At 39.7% G+C, this 24,596-nt stretch overlaps 1 protein-coding gene across 4 annotated transcripts in view; it reads right to left on the minus strand.

The window, feature by feature from the left end:
• Positions 1 to 24,596, minus strand: part of NME7 (NME/NM23 family member 7) — a 93,143-nt gene that overhangs the window by 57,882 nt on the left and 10,665 nt on the right. For all 4 annotated transcript variants that reach the window (XM_084523151.1, XM_084523152.1, XM_084523153.1 and 1 more), the window contains 5 exons: positions 16,857 to 16,964; positions 13,192 to 13,358; positions 7,424 to 7,534; positions 3,639 to 3,689; positions 1,007 to 1,214 (listed from right to left, as the gene is read on the minus strand). In XM_084523151.1, coding sequence (XP_084379277.1) covers positions 1,007 to 1,214; positions 3,639 to 3,689; positions 7,424 to 7,534; positions 13,192 to 13,358; positions 16,857 to 16,964 — 645 coding nt within the window. The remainder of the gene's footprint in view (positions 1 to 1,006; positions 1,215 to 3,638; positions 3,690 to 7,423; positions 7,535 to 13,191; positions 13,359 to 16,856; positions 16,965 to 24,596) is intronic.

A 24,596-nucleotide genomic window follows, 5' to 3' on the forward strand; every position in this document is an offset into this window, starting at 1 on the left:
CTGCCTTTTAAAAATAATGAAATGCAAGAAGGACAACAAGCTTAAGACAAAACACTTAATTAAATTTATAATCAAAGTCGTGTGCTAAAAGATGCTCTCTCCCCTACACTCTCAGTTCAAAAGCTGGCATAGCTGTTGTGGCAGTACACAGGAACAAAGAGAAACGTTTCCCTTTGTACATGAAGGCATCTGGCTGTTTAATCTGAACTACAAAGACTTTTGTGATTAAAAAAGTCACTTCACCAGAGACCAAATTCATCCAAACTCTTTCCAAACGCATACCATCTCCACCAAACTTGCCATCAGAAAAAATGCTTCAGGTCCTGAACGTGATTTCTTGTCAAAACCAGGGACATGCAAAGAGGCCCGGCAGGCCAGGCTGGCCTAGAGCTAAGGTACCATGGTGCAATACCAAATAACTGTTAGGTAAACTTTGTCCTAGCCATTGCTTATCAGCGTATCTACCCCACACTGATGCACATGAATAGGCGCATAAGTTTTATAGAAATGCTGGTAATATCTATCACCCAGCCCCAGGGTTTTTTCTTAACTCTAACAAAAGACACAGACTGCAAACAAAGCAAAAGAGAACCAAACTCATCAATGCCAGGCCCACTGTATTACCTTTCAAAACACAAAACAATACAAAATGTCCTGTCTTCATAAATATACATGATGAACAATAACAGCAGAGAAAAGTGGGCTGCAAGCAGAAGACTAGTGAGGACTGTGGAGGAGAACAAGTAAGTGAAACGTAGAAGATGGTAAAAATGACCAGGCATGCTCTCCTGATCAAAGTGCCCAAGATTTCCCTTTGTGACAGACATAAACACAATTTATCTTTACAGACAGTTTATTTTTCCATGCTAAGAAGGATCCATGAAGAATACCTAAACTAATTCTGAACTCAAATGGGAAAACAAAAAAAAGAGGAATTCCTGACCCAGCTATGTTACCAAATTATGTTAGTAAGAAAGCTAATTAATACACCCAGTCAAAAACTTACTTGTGCAGCTGAAGCAACTGAATCTGGGCCATGAGCTGCATTTCTAATGCCATCATGTCCGAAGTTTGCTCTGATGCTGTCTGGTTCATCAGTTTTAGCCACTGCAGAGTTTGCAGGCCCCAGTAACGCTTTCCACTTACAAACTGCATCATCTCCCAAGATTTCCATAGCAACAACGGGACCACTTGTTATAAAATGGAGAAGCTCACTGCAAAACAGAAACAGCATATGGTGATACAGGCTACAAATTAAAGCCAACAAAAACATACTATCCAGTGGAGATGCTCAGAAGTCAACTCAGCAAGGCTTTGAGCAACCTCATCTGACTTTGAAGTTGTCCTGCTTCGGGGAGGAGGTTAGACTGGGTCATGTGCAAAGTCTCTCTTTTTACTATGATTGTAGAGAAAGAATCAGATAACACAAACTAGCTCAAGCTACTGTGTAGTATGTTAGGTTTCAAAATAAATTTTAAAAGATCAGTACTGGTGATGGTGAAAAAGCCCCCTGCTAGTGATTTTTCTGACAGAAATGATTCCTAAGCATATCTCTTCTGCACAAGTGACTTTCAGGATCCTTACATTTGCCCTGTGCACGGTCCTCACTGACACAACCTCAGTGCTGCTGTTAGGATGGAGTGCTTCGCTTGCCTGGCCTCTGTGCATGCCAAGTCAATGCTTGCACAGCCAAAATCCAAAGCAGGAGAGGAGGGAGAAGTAAGATTTTGAAAGTTTGGGAGGAAGGCAGGACTTAAACACAAATAAGTTATCACATTCTGGCATAAGCAGAAATTATCTCATTTTGGTGGGATGAATATGAGAAAGGAGAAGAGATTGTCAGGAGCAGCTTGCCTCCTATCCTGACCATCTCACAAGAAAAGCAACCACCCAAAATTCGAAACCCAGATGTTCTATTCAAAAGAGAAAGAAAAAAAAAAACCTCACAGCTATAATTCTGTATCTTTACAGAGCATGCATAATGACAATCCTGTCTTTTCACTGTGTAGTCTGGACAGAACCAACAAAAGAGAAAGTTTATTCAATGCTTTTTGCACTACTTTTTTTTTAAAGGCTTTACACAATTCTACTTGTGGACATGAATGCTTCTCCATCCATCCTTTTCCTAATGATCATTTGTGCAGATCAGTGGGCATGACAGAAGACTACTAGCTCTTTGCTAAAGGAAAAATACTAAAACTATAAAGAATTACATAAACGTAAAGTATCTACAGTGGGAAAAGCTACTGGATACTACTAGAACTCACGTTCTCTTCTTGAGAGACTGCTTCTTTAGGACAGTTAAATGGTTTATGCATATACATACCCAAGAAGGAAACTGATTTCCACAACACTCTTTACTGTGCAGTCTAATTCTGAATATTAAATACATTCATTTTATAATTTTAATTCTTTAATATGAAAAACATTATTTTCCAAAGTAGGGTTGTTGGTTTTTTTACTATTCACCAAACTTGCATTGACTAGTGAACTTGCAAATTAAATCTGAAAGTAGTCTTTACAGACAAGCAATAAAATGCTAAATATAAATGGGTCGCAGAATTTACGTTTCACCTGCTTGAAGATTTTTGCTCTATTTGGTTTGTAATTATTTATAACTATTTGTTTGTAAATTAGAGAAAAGTCCTGTACAGAATATGTAGCTGATAGGACTGCAGGATGGGAGACCAGGTACATCACAGAGGACAAAAGCTCGTGGTTCCTCAGATAGCTACTGTTAGTGTAGATAGGTATCTGTGAAACAACACCACAGGCAAAACTCTTGCTTATTTATCAACATATTCAAATAAACTTAGTCTGTGAAGAAAAGGCAATTCTAAATCTTCCTCTGATCTCCAAAGTGGTCAGGCATAGCCTAGAGTCACATGTCTCAGTGAAGGGCTTGGGTTTGGATCCAAAATAGATCAGTTGCTGTTGCAAAAAAGTTGGCGGATCCTTATACCCAGGCACTTCATAACAGCACTGAAATCAGATCTTTCGACAGTGCAAAACCATGTTCCACAAAAAACACAAGGCAGAGTGACACTCTCTTCCTGAAAGAAGTAGACTATAAAACGCAGAGAAGGAAAAGAAAGGTGGTTGTTGAAAATGTCTGGGACATAAGTGTCAGCCTGATCAGTTACAGAAAGACTAAGGTTTTCCATGTTAGGAAAAGCAGTCCAGCATCACCAAAGTTTGACATTTTGCCCAAGAGTAGCAGTATGGTAAACAATTGCCTCATGCACCATCCTTTCAGTTACCTGTGATTTGGGATACTTGCTACAAATCAGTTCTCACAGGTAAGTATTTCCTCACAGTTCTCATTACCTGCAAGTTCTACTCTGATCCTGAAGATGCTCCTTCTTTTGGCTTTGAAGTTGCTTGGAACATTTTCTTTTCAGAGAGACCAAAGACAGTCCCCTGATATCATCAGGCTGTAAAAGTGAGAGTTAAAACCCTGGATAGCTGGCATAAGGATCTGTCCCTGGAGGAAGATTAGCAGTGTGCATACTTCTCAAAGAGCTGCACTCAACTAAAGACAAGCCCTGATGTTCCCATGGTCTTGCAGTGACAAATACAGCAAAGGAATCATGTGCATTCAATAAATATGTATGTCAAGCTGAAAATGATATACCTACTTATAAAAAGGTTTTGATTGATGGTCTACGTAGAAATCCACTGCTTCTTTTCTGGAAGAATAAAAAGATCCATATACATATATGCATGTATGTACATATCAAAACCCCTGAAAGCCACAAACTACCATTCATCAATATGTTTCTACAGGTAATGTCTTCACAAGATGGACAGCTTGTGGGGTGTTCATGTCCAGTAACAGAAATTACATTTAACTTTGTCATATTTAGCATGGCTAGAGGTGTAGTTGACTTCCCCTTACGAGCCTGTTCTGGAAAGGAAGTAATCGCTGAAGCCCGTAAACACGGATTTTCAGGGTCACTGCTGGTCCCCACATTCGCAGGTTGGAAAACAAACGCAGCACAGACACCCTCTTGATAAGCCATTTACAGTTACATGGCTTTCATCTTTCAGCTCTTTTTCAGTGTGTAAGCTAGTTAATGAGGTCTGGCTTTAAAACATAAATAAACAATTTATCTGCTTCACTGGAATTTATTTCCTTATTGAGGTTGGTGTTTGATTACACTGGAGCACAACAGAATATTGCATAACCTTGTTTCTACTCAGTAGCCACAAAAATTACAAATAACATGGGCAGCACAATGTCCTCCATACTAAAAATTATTTCTCCTAAACTTTTCTACTTGAACAGTGAATTTGGTCTTGCACTTCTCCTTGGGGAAAACACCAGTTACTACACACTGCAGTCTCCTATAGCAAGGGGTTTCCGTAATGAGGAGGGCTCCTCATGGTGTCAGGTAAATAAAGGCCAGCAAGCATACACAGTATGTCTGGGCTCCAGCTAATACCTAGTCTCAGTACCTAAGCACCCAGCTAGCACAGCACATGCTGCTGCAGGCTAAATGCCAGAATATTTATCACTCGAATGGGGTGGTGGCCCTCTCTAAGCTCTGCATTGTCATAGCCATGCTGCTAGCAGTGTTGCGCTCAGCTAGCAGGACTATGCACGTTTCAGGGACCATGGTGCAGACCCACTTTCCATCCACCTGTGGGCACACCGTTCTTTGGCTTTCCACCTTACACCTGCTGCAGCTAGCCAGCCTACTCTCCTCCTGCTTTTTCCTTAGCTGCTTCCCGTGTTTAACTCTTGCTACATCCACTGCTTTCTCCGCATGGCAACAGCTAGAAGAATCCACAAGGATTTTCAAGTCTAGCCCTGTTATTTTGCAACTGCAACTTCAAAATTCCAGTTTGGAAGTGCAGGCTTGGTCTTGGCTTGCTCCAGCTGTGTACAGTCCTGGTGTGTACCATGTTCTGAAGTGGGAATTTGTGGAGATGGACAAGCTCTGCAGGTGGACTGGCAGCTGAAAGCAAGCAATACTGCCCATCCCTAGTCTGGGTACAAATCTCACTATCAAAGCAGAGATGCAGAGAGACTGAAAGAGTCCCATCTTGAATTTTTTTTTTTACCTACAGAAACAGTCTTCTGAAATTTTCAGGTCTCCATGATCTTGCTCACTTTGAGCAGCCCCCTCAACTGAAAAAAATGACCTGCAAGTATTCCAAATAACAGACTCAAAGTCTGAACAAAGTCAAAATACCATCATCTGCTGTGCAACTTTTCATATCTTTCTCCATTTGCAGTCCAGACTTAAGCCTGATATTACCAGATGAAAGAAATAACCTAAAGAAGAATCTAAAAATATTTCAATTTTCTTAACCTCGACAAAGATTTGAACAGCCTCAACTTTTTTTTTCTTTTTTTTATTTTTTTATTTATTTATTTTTTTAACTAAATGAGTGCCTGCACATTGAAAGTGAATAGTTTCAGTTCCATGTAAGTATGGGCCATTCAAAATTCAAAAGATTTTCACTGACTACACAGATAACATGCTTTCCTTCCATGTCGTAACTCTGGCAGTGACATTGTTCAAAAATGACGCTAGTCACTGGAATTCTTGCGATCTGAAGCTTCAAACATATACTCTGAAAATTAGTCTAGATTTTTTTTGCTTCCAATTCACTACTTCATCAGAATATCCTCTTCTGAAACTAATTCACCGAATAACTTTGGAAAGCAAATGGGAAAAAGTATGCAGTACTCCGCATTATTATTTCTGAATATGAAGTAATATTTGAGGGATGTTTTTCTGAAACAAATTGAGCTCTACTACTCAGTTAAGTATTCCTATTTCAAGAAATACAAAACTGCAATTGTGCTGTATAGCTTAGCTCCTTTTTCATTTCATCTCACTCGTTATTTCTCTGCTTATAAAGAAAACAGTGTTCATGTGGGAATAATAGACTCAGCAGACTCAACTGAGATATGATTAACTTAGGTGACTAGAGAGCTGACCTATCAAAGCAGGTGCCTGCCCTCACTTTTATATCTTGGCTACAATTTTTACAGAAGGCATGAATCAAGGTAACAGAGATTGCCAGATAAATGTCAGTAATAATTTCTTTACAGAAAGCAATAGATGATGACAGTTTGAACAAGCATGACGGATCTTCTCAGGGGGAGAAGACTTTGGCAAAGCCATGGTTTTATCATTTTAAAATGGCATAGTCACAAGAAACAGAGTATATTATGCAGAGAAACCACAAACTCTCATATAGTATTTAAATATATCCAGTATTGCAGCTCAATCTTGTGCTTATTAATCATTAATTTCAATTTTATAAGACGAGCAGGGATGTTTTAAATAGTAATAGGCAATAAAAGTTTAAATCTCCAAGTTTCCATTTCCTTCAAGTCACACGACTTGGCTCAACAGTTCTTCAAGTTCTCAGAAACTGAAATAAAGAACCATCCAACACTTCAGGATCAAATATCTCAGACTGCAGGAGAGCAAGCCAAAAAATGCTAGCTTGAAAGACATTGTGAATTGTAAATTGGTGTTACAAACCTGAACTCATGAACAGGAGTTGTTTGAGGGAGGATCTGGGACCAGTATCAAACACTGCAGCAGATGAACACAGAGTCAGGAGGAGGGAGTCACATAGTTGTTTTATCAGGATTTCAAAAAGCCAAAAAGGTTTTGAGCTGGGGCAAAATTGCTCCTGACCTCACACAGAAACCACAAGAATCCATTAAAATGATATTATTTAATATGGATAGCTTTTCTTTTGATAAAGATGTTCTATATCAACAGGCTTGGCAAAGCAGCAACTGAGAAACTGTATGGTACCCTCGAGGAATTCTTCTAGGATAAATTAACCATCTGTGTTCTTTCCTCTGCAAAATGCTTTCTTATATTCCTGTGGCTGAGTGAGGCAGGTGGACAGCAGCAAAGGGTGGGGAGGAGTAGAAAGATGCATGAGTAAACTCTGTTCAACCCTGCATTGAGATCAGAAGATCACTTGCTTTGCCTGGGACTTTTAGTCATTAAAAAGCAAGCAAGGTTGTGGGAGCAGAAATTAAGATGATGGATTGACTAAGAGTGAAGAAACTCACTCCTTTTAAGACAACTGAATTATAATCAGCAGCATGGTTTGTATCAGGAATCCATGAGGTGAGCACATACAGACGTGTGGGTAATAAACACTACTGAATTGCTAAAGTAATGCTAGTCACCTTGGATTCATCCAGAGACATTCTATATTTAATCACCCATACTCATTTGCACAGAACTTTGTAATACTTAGCTTAATTCTCTACATGCTTTCAGAAACCTACACATGATTATGAAACAGATGAGTCTTCCCTTTATTACTCACTGGAATGGATTTAATGTGTGGAACAACATGGGATAGCTAGAAAGAATGGCCTTAACTGCACAAAGAATATTTAGATACAATAGAGCTGACCTTAAAAATTCCTTACCTTGAAAGCATCATCATTTTGGCCTTAGTTATTGTAAATCCTGCATTAATAATGATATCTACTAACTCGCCAATCTTGGGTGTTGCGTCAGGTTTAATCAAAGCCAGTGTTCTGGAAAAGAAAAAAAAAATAGAAGAGAGACTGCCAACACTTCTTTCCTTAAAGCTTTTAGTGTGCATGTCGAGTTTATATTCAGACAGAAAAACATCACATCAAAGAGAGAAATTCTGCCACAGTTAAGCATCCCAGCCCCAGTGTCTCATCAATTTCCACGCTGTTCTTGAATGCCTGTGCAAGACATTATTCTGATAAGAATGAGCTTTGCACAGTCCAATTTCCATGGCTCCTAAGCCAAGTCAGCCCACAGTGTTCCACCAGGGATCACTACTTGCTGGCTTCTCCCCTCACTCTGAGAGCAAACAATCTGGCTGCTTCCTGGAGTGGTGTGTACCTCTGTTCCGCAGTAACAGCTACCTTTCCTACCCCGAGCTCGGAGCAACTGTTTCACAATCAGCACTCGAAGTTTGCTGCTTCTCTTTCAGACTTGAGGAATTCCTTGCATGCTGAAAACTTGTCTGTTTTTTTTGACATTCTTCCCACAGAATCCACATAATTTAACACCTAAATTGCTTTTTAAGTGCAATTTGTCTGAGAGATTTTATTCAGGGATTTCAGTTGCAAGGATCCAAGGAAACATCTAAAGTTGGTAACTTCACAGTCTCACAATTGGGTCTTTAACAACAGATAGAAAAGAACTGTTTCCTGGTGCACAAAAGCTATGAGGAATATTCCATCAGAAGGAAGTATGATACATTTATCAAATTGCTGAAGCACATCTCTCTCCTGCTGTAAGGACAGGTAGTTTCCCTATGCTCCCCACTCCCTGCTCTTAGTTAGAACATAACTCATTTGTTTCCTTCTCCTTAACCTTGCTCAGCTCCCTATGTAAATCATTACATACATAAAAAGCTGTTAAACTTCTCTCTCTAAAAATATTACTTAAACATATGCCTCTTCCATAAAACTCAAAGTGAAATGATTATTTTATTACTACTTTTTAAATATTTGGATGTCCCAGTGAGAAGAGGATCAAATTGTGCTTAGCACGGTACATACACTTCATGATATTATGCAGTTGGATTGTCAACTGGCTGACACTGTTAACAGGCACAATAAAAGGTTACGAAGGGAGGTTTTACATCTCTTTTACTGACTGACAGCTATATTCTAAGGGAGACCAATCCCCAAATCTCTACACTCTCCCCCACATCTTTGTTTCCAAGTACATCCTGTCTTCTCAATAATTATCTTTTTATACTGTACATCCCCAAGGCTAGGACGGTTTTATTAGTGTGCTTTGCATTGGACCAAGTACACCATCAGCACTAAATGTATTATTAATCAAAAGTAACACGCACAAAAAGAAGGTCTGTAAAATGGCATTTTCTATTTGCATTCATCTTGTGGTGAGTCAGCTTCAAATGTGCTCAGCTTACAAATCAACAGATGATTTATTCAGCCCCGTATCTCTGAGACTCCACGTCTCCAACAATCCTAAAGAGCTCTTTCCATCTTTTACACTGTTTCCAATAACGAAGGCTACCCAAGATAGGTTTTTTTATTGCAGTACTTCCATAAACGCAAGGTAAATAACTGCAAATTTCTCATTTTATTTACCAGCATTGCACAGAAAGCAACCTCTAGGTTTGCAGCAACATATTCTAGTGAGAACAAATATGCTGAGGCTACAGAAAACGGATGAACTTTCACTACATTTACTTTGAACCTCAAGTGACACGAGATTGTCAGATGCTTTGGGAATAGACAGACTATCTATTCTACAGCAAGTGTAAAGGAAGGGAGATGTCAGGGCCAAGAAATGGAAAGAGGGAAATTTGAATGCATGTAACGTTTCATCTGAAAGCAAGCGAGAGGCATAGATGACCTTCACGGCTCAGAAACAAGCATAGATTTCCTCAAGCATCAGAAAACTAATTTACACAGTTCAGCATAGGCCCAGATCTGTTGGGAAAAATAACCCAAAAAGCTTGTGGACTAAGGGTGCAGGCAGTTATCAGAAATTGCAGTAGAGTAGTCAGCTGAGCCTATGCTTCCGTCCATCACAGTGTAAAACAAAACTGGTTTAGCCTTGTCTTCAGACCAGGAAAGCTGACCTCTGGCCACTGTACAGGAAAGTGTACCAGCATAACTCATATGGCCCACAGACTGCTCAACACCTTTCCCAAGGATATCACAGCTCTACTTCGTTTTGGGACACTTTATCATATGACAGGATGTGCCATGTGAATCAAGGCACTTGAGGGGGAACAGCTGTGTGCTAGACTGATGTGCACACACAGTCACACGAGGCATGATGTGCACCCTGGCCTAAGAGGCTCTCAACTTTCTCGTTTACCATGAACACCAAGGATCAAATCACTGGAATAAGATCTCCAGTGCACTTTGCATTTCCTTGAGGAACTTTTTTTAAATCTATGTTACTACACAGGCTGTTCAGCACAGACTGCTAATACTAGAAATAAACTGACCCTTATTTTTCTAATTTCAAGCTTTCCAGTAAAACTGTAATTCCTAGCAATATGTAATGAAGCATTACATTATCAAGTAATTTCCCTAGAAGACATTAATAAATACTGCATTGAGCAATTCCTTTATTATCTTTTCTCGAGCATTGCTGTATAAGCTGTAACATTTCAGTATGAGCTTTTCAGAGACACATGGGGTAAGATAAAACATAATTCAGGATGCTGAAGACTGTTTCTGAGATTGAATTTTGATTCATGTGCCCTATTTTTAGTTTTAATTAGCAATATGTTTTTGTGGTTTGACGTGATGCAGTCTGCAAAGTACTTTTTGAAACAGTTTTATGTCTAGGAACAAAGAAGAAAGAATTAAGCATGTTTACTTACATTTTCAGAAGGACTGGATGACAGTACTCCAGTGAGTACTGAAAAAACAGAAGATGGGAAGTGATCAAAGGAATGGTGCACAACCCATGATGTGGCTATGCCTGTGAGATCTACTTATTCCTAATCATAGGACTTATACATCTACAGTAGCTTATGTCTGGTAGGGGATGAACCATTAATTATGTCGATGACTGGAAGCATATTAATAGCATATCCAATCATAAAAGAATTTGAGTATTTCTGGTTGAGACACAAGCTTTCTCATACAATTTTCAAAAACGAAGGTATTAACTGACTCTGAGTATAGTCTGTTTAGAAAGGACACACTAGTCAGACAATTTTTTATGTCAGGTTACAACCACCTGGGATCACAACTGGAGGACCAGAGAAACAGTAATCACTTTTATGGGTAAGTATTGGGTAGGCAAGCATGTGCTTACTTACCCATCTTGGGCATGGTTTGTGATCCTTTCCTTACAATGCACTGGGATGGGAGTGGAAAGAAAAACAATCAAATATGGCTGTTTTTAAAAATTGACCCACGACAGAAGAAAAATAAGTGTCACAATCTGAAGCTACATTGAATTGTCATTGAACTGTCATTGAATTGTCATTAGCCTAAATCAAGAAAGGGCCTGTGTAAAAACTGGTCTCTTAATACATCTGTTTTGTGCCTCATGTACCTAGAGTCACACTTGCTTTTCTGAAAAAAACAAAGGCCCCTAATTGAAAAATCTTTTTTTTTTTTTTTTTTTTTTTTTTTATGTACATTTCTCAGTCTTCTTTATAGGTCTTTTCTGGCCCTGTCTCTGCGCATATTCAGTCACCAATGACTGTACCTCCAAAGTCAAAATAAACTACAAGTAGTCTTGTACAGCACACAGGGAAGAAAAGACAGGGAAATGTTTCTCTTCATACGACATCCACAAAATCATTAGTAGAATTTCAACTAAAAATTACCTTTAGGAATTATTATGTACTGTGTTAATCTTACTGTATCTATTTAATTAATAGCTCTAATAGCTGCTGTAAAGGCTGCTAGGCCCAGGCCAAAGGGACAACCACCCCATATGCAACCATTTTGCCCAAGGGCTCCTTCACTATGACCCTGTTTACCCGGTGAAAGCTAGCTTCTGTGAAGAAAGCCGATTTTGAGGATCCCTTGCCTGTTTAAGACGCCTTTCACTGTGTTCCCCTAGGCCATTCTGAATATGTAACACCACTTGCATATCTATGTTATCTTTCAGTCGACATTCCTAAAATGTTTTCCAAACAGCTGACATGTCATAAATTCCCTCCTTCCTTTTGTAGAGCAGTGTAAAACCTCACCCACTCTCCCAGGACCACCTCACTGACACAACTCTGGTGTTGCTGACTGCAGCATTGCTGTAGACACATATAGCTTCCCTGATGAGAAGAACATGCCATTTTATCACAAGCTACTTTTTCTTGGTTTAACTGCATCAGCACCAGGGCTTATGCTAGTTTAGGCAGAGCAGAAAATACGCAGCTATAAAAAGTTACATTGATATAAAAACCCTAAACAAGACAGATGTCATCTACCCAAGGCTCCAACAAGGCACACCGAGAGCAGTAACACATACAGAAGCCCTCCTTTGCTATTCTCTACCTGCTTTGCTACTCTTCCACCATTCCCAACTCCACTTTGAAGAAAAAGTACCTGAAGAACTCCCTCTGGAAACTTACCGCAGTTATTTCCAAGTCAATGTTTTTGTGAGGTTAAGACTAAGAAGAGTGTTAAAACTTGCAGCTCTTCCTGTGTGCCCAGTTATTTACACCTCTTCAAGAGCTCAAAATAAGCCCACATAGTTGGAGGGAACAAGCAACGAGCTGAATAGGGCTCCCTGGAACATCATACCTAAGAAAATATCCTGTATTCTTTTCAAAAAAAAGCTGGAGCAAATTACATAAATTATAGAAAATTTCTCATTTGCAAATTCAGAAATTACCTGCAGTGCAATCAAATCAGATTTAAATTCCTTGTAAAGTAATCTTGTCATTTTATTAAGTCTCTCATGATATTTTTATTCTTGGATGGGCTCTTAATGTCCTTCCCAAAGCAAGTCTTTCAAATGAAAAGAGACAATGAGTCTTACCTTTACCCATTATAAATGAAATTTGTCCTAACAAACAAGCTTGACGATTTTATTGACACTCCCACTCTACTCTTCCCATCCTCATGATGCATTTCAGGAAATGCTGAAAACATTCTCAGGAAAAAACAAACAAACAAACCAACCATATTCATGCTTGGAGAAGCAATGGAGAACGGGACTCTCATTCCTGTTCCTACTGTTTTCAGCTACTACTACTAACACAGAGTAGATCTGTTTGGTAAGGTGCTAGGTTTGTGCACAGACTCCAGAGAGATGGGTGATAGTTTTGCAAGATTCAGGACTTCGAAGCGCAGCACGCATCATGGTTACCACACCAATACAGCCCCAAGGGAATACAGAAATCACAGTACAGTTGCTGCCTGCTCTGAGGGGAGTAACAAAGCTGAACTGGAGCCCATGCTTTTCTCCTCAGCCTCTCCTCTTTTGAGAGACCTGGAGGAGGCAGCACTTGACACCATGGATAAGCTGGCCTTGAAGATTTATCACGTGGGAGGGACAATCATGGGTTTTCCCACAAGCAGGGAACACTTTGCTTTCCTCCAGCCATCAGTATGCCAGATCCCTTCCAACTGCATGAAAACCTGTGAGTAATTCATCTTCTCACCACAATAAAGAAATCTTATCTCATTTCCAGCAAAGAACAACAACTACTTTGAATCCCCAACCACAAAGTAAGATTTCAAAAAACAGGTATTCTTACTTCTCTTTGCGGCTCCCCAGCTTGCGTGCTGTATATTGATCTCCATAGTCCACTAAGGAAAGATGACGAGAAAAAACTGTAATTTTGTTGCCCACAAATAAATCCTCAAGGTGTAAGCTCTCATACTTGGTGCGCTTCAGAAAGGTGCGATGGTTCTTCACATCATACTGCAGAGAAAAGAAGGTTAAGATTTACCTTAGCAAGAGATCTAAGCTGTAGGCAAACTCAACATAATTTTTACTCAACTTTCAGAAATTTCCATGGTACAGTGAAATTGAATCTGATCACTAAATTGATTTAATTCCTAACCATTTGAACTTGCATGCGTACTGGGAATGCCTAGAAGATTAAAACCCGATTAAAAATTGGTTCCATTTAAATAGTCTCAGGGTGACAGCTGTCTTTGCAGTTTTTATTTTACCATTTGCTCGTGCTAATTCAAACTGTGATAAATGGTTCACGTGCCTATGGATATCTCTGCCCAGTCTCACTGAGAATTTCCCCCTAGCAGATCTGTGCCGTTTCACAGGCCAACGGCTCACACCAGTAAAGACCATGATGCACACTGTCTGTGGCAAGTCTCCTCTTCAGGGCATTGTTCCAGTGATATTACGCTTTATTTGACTGCATAAGACTTCGAATTAGGGATGGATGGATGGCTGCAGCACTAGGTTGAGAAGCTCTCACTGCCTAGAGCTGCAAGCTCAAATGCCTGTCAAGATAATTCAGCTTTGTATCATCTTTCTCAGCAAGTAGCAAGACGGTAATGTGCAGTTTTCTGGATGGGCTGGCAAAGCACAAAAGAGAACCTGATGAACACACTCTTCTCTGCTCCATGTAAATATTACAGATCCCTTCAGTTTCCTGGAGAAATGGAATCCTATGAAAGGAAAATTTTTGTCCTCTTCAGGCTAAACTTCTCCTCTTCTGTTCTTCATTTATGTGTACTGTCCTCCATTGCAATGGTATACAGACTAGAACAGCATTAAAAGAAAACTTCATTCCTGTAAGCCTCGGAGAAAAAAATAAATCAGTAAAATTACATACTCCGTGTTCTGAAATGTTTGAATTCATCTCCTGTTTTAGGCTTGAGCTAGATGAATTGTGAGCTTTCCCAGAACAGCTAAAACTTTGGAGATCAGAGAATATAAGTTATTTGGATGCTTCCTTCTGCTGAGGCAGAATTACAAGGAAGAATCCTTCCCCGCTGAAATATCTTCAATCCTCTCCAATCCTACTGCGTGCCCTTCAGTTACAAACATAGGGGTAAATGAAACAATAACATACTGGGGAAAAAAAATCACTTGAATTCAGCTACTTGTTTTTTCCTAGACTTGGCCAGGAATCCTATTAACTGAATCGAACATTAAAATTCTTCAATATCTTGACTAAAAATCTGAACATTTCCTTGGTTATTTCACTAACAGTTTCTAGAAAGGCACCCTTCCCAGCTTTTTCTCTCTTCTCAAGCAGAAGAAACAAGAGAGATATCTATCTGTGTTAAACAATTCTTTAGAATGGAATTTTGGATTTGTTTAAGATACCTTTTTATAATGCAAATGATAAACTGCAATAGAAGAGATGTAAGACAAATTTGATTGTTTTTTCACCCTTCTCTCATGTACATGCACAGGTTAATTATCCAAAATAAAATAGTTCTCTGCTAAGTACATGTTCATTTTAAAGACTTCTCTCTTTTTCAAAAATCTTCTGTAGAAAGAAAAGTTGTTCAGGCTTCAGGAATTTCCTGTGAGAGTTATTAACTACAGAAAACTTGGGACAGTTGGGCACATCTCTGTCAAGGCATCCAGTCTGATCACAACAGTTGCTTGCTGTTCTTGGACAAAAACCTGTGTTGTCTTCTAATGGCTGCAAGGCAAGCTGGAAACTTGTCACATTATTCCCACTGCAATTTTCCTTTCTAGGATCAACCAAGATACGAAGGACTAAAAAAGAAAAGAAAATCTGAGGATTTCACATAACATAAGCCTTCAGTTGCTCCATTCCACCCTCAGCTGAGGTGTGTGATAAAGGAGAGCTATCACTGCAACAGTAGGAAAGGTGATCTCTCTATCAGTATCTCTCTTAAGCAGGGAGAAGCAGGCTCACATCCATTACCTCCCTTCTCCTAAAGCATGTTAGAGGTAAGGGTGGGCAGTCATCATCTCTTGGGAAGACACCAAAAGATGCAGAAGAATTTGACAGTAATGAAGAAAGACTCATCAAAATTTCAGAGAAACTGAAAAGAAAAAAAAAAAAAGAAAAAAAAAAAAAAAGACCCAGAAGGGAAGAAGGCAATCCTAAATTGAATCATTGTCCACAAACTCACCCAAAAATTCTTTCTATAGAGGTGTTACAAGCATTTTTGCTTTTTTAATGGTTGTCTTGATCATACGAAGTCTGTGTACTCATGACTGTGAACACACAGTACTCTCTTAACATGAGAGCACAATAGCAAAATGCTGCTCTACCAAGTCAAAAATGTTTGATGCAGAAAGTGTTAAGACAGCTCAAGAACACCTTGAAAGCTCTTGGTTTTGAGACATCTAGGTGAAATGAACAACAATTTTGTCAGCCTACACATGGTTGTGTAGGAAGATTATTACGGCTCCTGACTGATTAGCTAAACTGTCTCTGGGAAAAAAAAATCTTCACATTTTGACAGCTGTGCACACAGACATCATACAAATAACTAACTTAAAAGGGACAACATCATGGTAGAGTTTGTTTGAAGAGACTATCAGTAAAAAGTGCAAAGTGCATCTCCTCACACTGATGGGTACCACGGTTTCAGTACGCAATTGTTTGGGTAAGAAAAGGCACATTTTGCTAGTTTTCTTATTTCTGATTTCTGCATTTGATACTTACAGCAGGAAAAAGAAAATTTCATAACGAAATTTAGAAGCGTGAATTTCCAAACCTAGTCTACTCTCAGACCTTTAGATCGCCATTAAAAATCAGAAAAGACTAGTCAAAACCATTCCCCCATTCCTAAAGGGGAGCACAAAGAATTGGCTGTTTTAGTAGGATAATCTGTACTATCCATACTTCATCTTTATATATGTGCCTGCTTCTGCAACATCCTTGTTTTAACCTATTAATAAACAGAGGGGATTAGTTTTATGAACCATAAGTCAAAAAGCAAGCACCACTGATGGAAAGATTTGGATCCCACTGTCTAAAATATCCTTCTTTGCTTTAAAACCAAATTAAGAGTACTTTACCATTTCTTCTATTTTGATAACTTTTTTTTTTTTTTTTTTTAACATTTTACTCTTCAGAGACCTCTGGAATTTCAGCTGAAGCTTATTTCCCTGCTTGGAATTAGCTTCAATTTGTGTTTCTCATGCAGTAGGTTAGCACAGATTAGTTCCAATACTAAAACCCAAGTAGAGATTGAATGAAAACAGATTTGTGAAAATGAATCTCTCCACGCCAAAATAAGATTTAAGGTAAAAATCATTAACATGGAAGGTCTTCCATGTGCTCCACTGTGACCTAGTGTTTTTGCTTTTTGTTTAGTTTTAGAAACAGAGCAAGGTACATCTTAAATTACATTTTCATTACCTGGAAAATTCATTGGCATAGCTAGTGGCCTTCCATTTTACAGACTGTTTAATTGCATATTGTGCTTATAATAACTGTTATTTTTCTTTTATTCTTACCATTTCAACTGATCCATCCTTTGGATAATAGAGAAGCTCATAACGCCGAAAGAGTGAAGCATTTGGGTCATACCATTCAGCAGTGAAAGCATATCTATCATCTTGACTCTGAAACAAAAATGGGAGGGCTATCAGAGCAACCATACATGGTTTTAAATATACAAATAGCAATAACAGTAATAGTAGTAGTAATAATAATAATAAATAATAAACTTCTTTGCATTTGCTATCAGAAAAGTCAAAAAATTCATTAGTAAATGCATAGCCTGCACATCTTCATCTGCTTAACACAGCTGGTGACATCTTTTCGCTTGTCAGCTCTCATCTTCTAAGTATGATAAAAACAATATGGCAGTTTTCCAGGCAATCTAAAATCTTATTCTGATTTCATCCCCCATTAAATCTGAATTATTGTAGCAGTTCTTGTTAGACTTCTTAATTTTGTGAAATTGAGGCAGGTATCTGATGTGCTTTGGTATGTTAAAAAAGTGTGTTTGCTCACAATGAAAATACTGAATTTTAACGTGCTTCCCACACAACTTTCAGGAAAACACTTTCCTCTTCCTGACCAGTGATACCTGAACTTCTGTTAATGCTGAGATAAACATATTCAAGCTAAGGACATTAGTTCAATTCACTACTTAAATGCCTGAAATTTACATAAAGCACAAGCAACCTGATCTCATTTACACCTCATTTTCTGCCATTACGGAGTGTGACCTGAAAGGTAGACTGCAATAATTATGAAACTGTAGCTACATGCTTAGCTTGTCTCCACTCATCCTTTGGGGAAGCAAGCACAAAGGCGATGCAGTGCACGTGGACGTGCAGCTCCAGCACCTCTTAGTGGTGTGTGTTTGGTAGCTATTGGTCCTACAAATACCAATTGTTTGAGAACTGCTAGATGGAGCTCTACGTTTTTATTTTCCATATCCTTGCTAAATCTGATTGCTACTCCTGAGGGCAAGAATGGTCTCATCACAGGCTTCCACTCTTTAGAGGTACCTGCACTCTCTTATCTTAAACATTTAGGTACAACTGGGAGTTGAAGTTGCAGCCAAGTAGGCTTTTTTTGTCCTTCAGATTTTAGAAAACAGCAGTATTTCAGTTGTTTCAAAGACAGCCCACTAAGCAACCAGACAGAAGGAGTTCCCACGGGCTTCAATGCCTACTCCGGAACATCAGAAGGTAAAGAATCGTAATCACTTCTGTGGTGAGTGGAAGCCTACAGACATTAAGCCAAACAAATCCGCGATCTTGCTTTTGTTGTCAGTGCAGCTTTTCTTCCAACATCTTCAGCTTAAAACTGACATAAGAGCTTTTGCAGGTTAAAGACTCAACAGAAGCAGCGATGGGTAAGAATGAGATAAAAAAGAACAATTTCAGGATTTCACAGTGTGATGAACACGTATGTCTGGTCAGTTAAAGGCGTTGAGGCGAGTTCCCCACCCTACTGTCAGCCCGTACGGTGCCCTCCACTGCAAAACAAAGACATGACTGTAACACAGGGAGACCTGCACGGTGGGGGCAGCACAGCCTTATCTCTGCGCTACAGCCTTGGACATTACTTAAACATATGTTTTAGGTGCAGCATCCTGCACAAAAACTCCCTGAGGACTTAGCCTAGTTTCAGGCCCTTATTCACGCTAGTCCTGCTCGTGTCTTCATTGCTATCACCATCGTTCTAGACACATGTAAGCCAGAACAAACGCCTTCCTACCTGAAAACTCACACCTTAGTTCTTCCATATAGGCATGTCACTGGCAATAAACAACACGGAGGGCTGACAGATTATAATAAATGACAAATTTCGCCCTTGATCTTAAATACACTCCTACTGCTGGAAGACAACACAATCATTTGACTGATAAATTTGACCACCATCTGATCAAGGATGCATGGTACACACAATCACTTTGAGGCAGCTGTCTACCACAGAGGTTTTCTGAAAAAAAACACACTACTGACATATGAAATAAATGAAGATGCACTCCTCATAACACCAAGACCGATACAATTGTATTTACGTTACCAATTTTATATTATAGCATCACTTTCAAAGATGTTTGCTAGGTAGCACCTGACAGAGAAGCTACTAATTTTCATTTATGTAAAAATTTGGAAATATCCAAATGTTTACTTGTCTCAGGCAAGTAACACATTTAGATGAACAAGCAATGAACAAGTGTTTAGATTTTTCATTTAGTCACCAGTATCTTCGCATTTACAGTGAGGAACTGCATGGTGTCTTGTCTGTTGAGGAATTGGCCTGCTTTTTCTTTCTTTCTTTTAACATATCCTTGGTTTTAAGATGCATTCAAAATTCATTTTCTGAGATCTTACCCAACGTCCGAGCTATTCACATTTGCTATTTAGCAAGCTCTTCTGGCCACTGCTTTTTATTTAGCCCAATGGCAGAAATGACCACTCTGTATTACCTTCTTTTAGGATGGCAAGCAAGCCCAAGGTAATAAAGGCTGCTTAGACTCGGAAAGCACTGCTGAGCTAACCCCCAAATGCCCAGTAATGGAATCAGTTAGCAGGTAAATTGGAATTGGTTATTATTTTCTATCTGGAAAACACACAGAGCTAACAGTTTTCTAAAACGATCAAATTTAAATCTGTAAAGCTGGGCCATAACTAGAATTTTCTCTGCTTTACAGACATAAAAATATCACAATAAGTCATTTTTAAGTGCAGAAAACCGTATCAGAAGAAAGCTTACAAGCTTCAGGAAAACATTAGAAAAATAACTGAAACAGATTACATTTGTGAACAGGTAAATTGTTCCATACCGCAACGTGAAGAAATTCAGTATTAAAAGCAACGTGCGGACTCTGCCAAGCAAGTACAATGTAAAACATGACAGGACTGCAATTTTACTATTCGAGATTCATACGGATAGCCTTAGAACTGACAGAAGGCAGCCCAGAATGCAATCACGAAATGGAATAATGCAAACACATTCAGATGAGCCCTTCCCAGGCATCACAGTAAAACTGCCACTCCAACTCATCAAAGACATCAACCGATTTCAAATCGTATGCTTTAAAAATTGACTACATACTAGACTCATAATAAATCCTTTTAAATGAGAAGTGAGCCTTTTGTTTAGTTACGTAATGCCACAGGATTTCAAAGGCAAATACCAAACACAAACATCTGTCCACTTCCCATCACATACTATAAGGACTGCAATAGAATATAAAGCCTTCACAACCCTGAAATTATCTTTTACAAATATTTACTTTCATCTTCCATTCAAGTGCACAATCCCCATAACTGCTATGGCAGACAACTTTCCTATGTACTCTTCCACGAGTGTGTCCCAGGCTGCCACATGGAAAGGAGTCTCAGAGACGGGCAGGTACTATGGGAAATGTGCTGGGGCTGCTCCTTGCCTTCTGCTCCTCCTCCTAAGAAAGGCAACTTGCAGAGAAAACACATGTCCAGAACAGGGTGATCAGAGACCAGAGGGGATCTGCCAGGTGGTATCCTGCTCAGTGCACCAGAAGGGAAACGGCTGACGTGGTTAGGGACCAGTGAAATCATGTCACCATGAACAGCTCAAATAGCAACAAATCAAGTCAACTTAAGAATACCTTATAACTCCAAAAAAAATTCCCCTTAAAACATTATTTCCATTCCTTTCTGTATCTGCACCCTCATCACAATTACACACAGCCTCTTCGATCACGACCACACTATTAACCAAGCAATACCTACTGAGACAGAAATAATTTTCCTTACGCTTTTCACATCAGTGGAAAAATTACCAGCATTAGAAAACCCAGCAGTGACTGTCTGCTTTATATTCACATACTGATAGTTTCAGGGTTGCTGTCTTTAGTTCAGTTTTCGCAGCCCCTTTCTATGGTAAAATCCAGGGCCACTGAAATCAGCGATCTCAGTTCACCTACTGCGAAGACAAAAAGAATAATCTTTCTCTTTATTCCTTCTTTCGCAAGCTGCAGGGAAAAGCATTTGGATATATGTGTAGGTTTTGCTAGCTTAGGCTTTTTGTTTATCCTTCTATGTGTGAATATGCAGTAGGAGTATGTATTCTATGGCTCTGTGCACAGGAGAAACATTTATTGAAGTACAGCTGAATAAAAAATATATATATATATATTGTACTTAGTTCTGAAACTGATGGGAGTAGCAGGCACTCTGTTAGCATGAAGCTAAGTTCTGGAAGCTAAACCTAAGCATTTCTGACAGAACTGTGCTCATAAAAAACTCTGCAGCAGGGAGAAACAGTTTGTCTGGAAGGTGGCTGCCAAGGAAGCTCATAACCAGAAAGCAGAGCGCTTGGTAAGCTGGGCAGGAAATGATCTCTTGTCCTGGAAAGCTCGCAGATTTCCAAAGGGCTTCTGTTCTGCAGTAAAACAAAAGCAGATCTTCCAAAGCTTCTCATAAGAAACAACAGAGTGGTGGAACAGCAGCTCGGGGAGTAAAGAGGTTGCACGGGAAGGTGGAAGAACAATTTTATCCCCCTGCTCTGAGCTAGGCAGAACATGCAGCTGGTAACATACAGTTATCCCAACTTCAGGGTCCTTCCTGAGTACTGCACTATTCTACTGTTCCAGGATGAGCATCTCTGTCCTCTCCCTCTAGTTTTGACTAGAAATTTCATCCTAGAGATGAAATCCATCTCTTACGATGGAGTAAACAGGAAATCGGGGTTTCAGGCCATTTGTTTCTACTGGTCATGTGCAATTTCTGCCTCATCACAGTCTAAGAGAAGGGCAGTTGAGATGATTCCCCATGTTAACATACAGGCAATTAATTTTTACTAGGATCTCACCTTTCATATGGCTTTATTCTTTTTCACTATACAGATAATTCTGTCCCATCAGTGAGCCTGAAGTTAATATTTTTCTACCTGTTTGCCAATCCGTGCTCTTAGCTGTAATCTCTACGATCTCTGGCTGACTAGGAGCAACCACCTGTGCTTAAAACAGTTCCCAGCCTGCAATGCACCGTGACTCCTTCAGCTTATTACTCAAGAAATTTCACATGAAACTATCCAAATATTTCTTGGAATTACAAAAGCTCTGAGGTATCTGGAAAGTGCACCTTTACATGCTATTAGTAATCCTGCCTCTACTGAGGGTTATATATGCAATCAGGAGCGGCAGCATGCATGAAATTTTGACACAGGCTCAGGGCCCATTGCCCACGTATCTGGAAGTTTAGGAGTCACAAAGCACGTCGCTGTTTTAAGTGGGTAGCTTCGTGTCTGCTGCTCCTTCGATTTTCCCGGTGACTCAGTGACTCCAAAATCCGATCTGAGGGAAATCAAATCAAAAGGACCTGAATCAACTCCCACTGAAACAATACAAAGACTGCATAAAACCTCAGCAGAAGCTGGATCAGAGTCAAAAAGACCCGTCTTGATCTCCTGATTCCGTATTTTGTAAAACTCTGTGCCGTCCCAGGAAAAAGCTGTGCTCAAACACTGGTCTGAGCGATCAAGCTGTTTGTATGAAAATTACTGGGAACAGGTTGGGCCAGCAGGCAAGAACAATCCTCATACTGAATGAGTATTTCTCCTCATACAGAAAGAAAACTTTCTGGAAAGAGAGCCCTGAAACTTCCCAAAATTCTGGCAACAGTTTTAGGAGAAACGTTTATTTAACAACCTTGCTGCTTCCTATGCCAGGCTGTAGGCACTGTTTGAAATGTTCTGGGAGAGCAAGAATATTTTTATTAAAAATTAGATGGTATTAAAGGACAAAAACACAAAATTTACAACTTTTCGGGTGAAGATATGAATCTGACTCCTATATAAGGTAATCTGCTTATGCACTGTTATGCACTGTCAGAATTTATAACATGCACTAACATGTACTTACATTTTTTAGAAATAAATAAATAAATTACAAGTGCATACAAGTTTGCTGAGCACTCTCTTTGGCAAAAATTAGACTTTGTTGAAATGGCCAGCCCACAGGTATCTTTCTTCTCATCTTTCCTATTTTTTTCTGTAGAACCTACAAAGAACTATTGCAGTATGTGTTGGTGCCTTCCTTTAGTAGATGTTGGCCTCATGCTCTTCAGACAACAGGCTGAAGTGTGGGACCTGACCAGCTGCCTTCCTCAGAGTCTCAGAATCGGATCCAGAAGTTATTGTTGTAGATGTATGCTGAATCTCTTAACAGTGGGTATCTAAGTCCTGTTATGAGTTATTTGAAACAGCTCCTCAGAGCCCACAGCTCATTAAATCTTCTGGACTAATCACCACTTCAGATTTACCTTTACCACAAAAGGACTTCATAGAAACTGAAAAGAAAGACGGCGATAAAATCCTAATCTGTGGAGCTGGAATCAGGGCTTGCAGCCAGATCCACCTCCACCTTCCTCCAAAGCAGCCACTCGCAGACTCATGCTCCCCCAGCAGGCCACAGGTAGAAGCACTGTCACTGCAACACCTGCTTGCTGAAGAGCCCCAGAAATACTACTTCTATTGCTTTAAACTGTTCGCTGTTACTAGCTTTAGTGTTCTCCCATTCTAACATTCAGACAGCTTCGCTTTATTTTCAGCTGAATGCTTTTAGGTGTTACCTCCCCAGGGAACAGGACACCTAGCTTTTCAAGTAGCGCTGCGTTCTCATGTATTCAGAACACCAGACAAAAGCTGTCACTTCAGTGAGCTTTAAAAATGGGCTCAACCAGTGGGCTAGGAGTGCTTTTCTTTCGGGTAAGGACATCTCAGATGTGACAGTCCCCTGCGGATAAAACCATGAAGCTGAAAGAGCAAAATCAAAACCATTTAAAACAATTGGAGTCTCTACAAAAATGTTACGTAAAATGATGAAGTTGAAACATCAAACAAGACATGCCAAGCTAAATTACATTAATAGATGCCAAAATACTTAATGAGCTGGCCAACTCCATTTGTGCAAACAGTTTTCACCCAGGAGAGGGGAAAAAAAAAAAAACATGACCAGTCTTCTGACATGCTAAATAAAGGGTGATGGAAGTTAGAAAATGAGACCTTACAGCGGCCTTCCAGTACCTAAAGGGGGCCTGCAGGAAAGCTGGGGAGGGACTCTTGGTCAGGGAGTGTAGGGATATGACAGGGGGGAATGGCTTGAAACGAAAAGAGGGGAGATTTAGCATAAGGAAGAAATTCTTCCCTATGAGGGTGGTGAGGCCCTGGCACAGGCTGCCCAGAGAAGCTGTGGCTGCCCCATCCCTGGAGGTGCTCAAGGCCAGGCTGGATGGAGCTTTGGGCAACCTGGGCTAGTGGGAGTTGTCCCTGATCGTGGCAGGGGCGTTGGAACTGGGTGGGCTTTGAGGTCATTTCCAATCCAAACCGTTCTGTGATTCTATGAATAAATGGGATACTTGTACTCTAAAAGCTGTCAAGCAATTCTAGCTTAGACAAACCAAACAGCATCACTCCCTTTCATACAGTCAGTGACGGGACTACTACAGCGAGATGCCTTTCAGAGAGCAAAGGGACGGTGAGCGAAATAGTGACTGTCACTTTATCACAGAGCAAAGCACTTGCTGCTTCATCAAACATGTCTGTCTTCTTAGTTTCCAGGCACTGTATGCCCTTCAGTTTGATTGAACAAGAGAGCCTGTATGCACAACTTCAGACAGCAACAGTACTAGGCAAATACACTTCTGTACCACTACACTCTGCCTTCCGTTAGGACTACTTGTCCTTACTAAATGACAAGCAAACACAAGAAATAATGAGCCCTGGTTCTTTCTACTCCTGTTTCC

Source organism: Aythya ferina, assembly GCF_964211825.1.
Source record: "Aythya ferina genome assembly, chromosome: 1".
In the NCBI taxonomy this organism is placed as follows: Eukaryota; Metazoa; Chordata; class Aves; order Anseriformes; family Anatidae; genus Aythya; species Aythya ferina.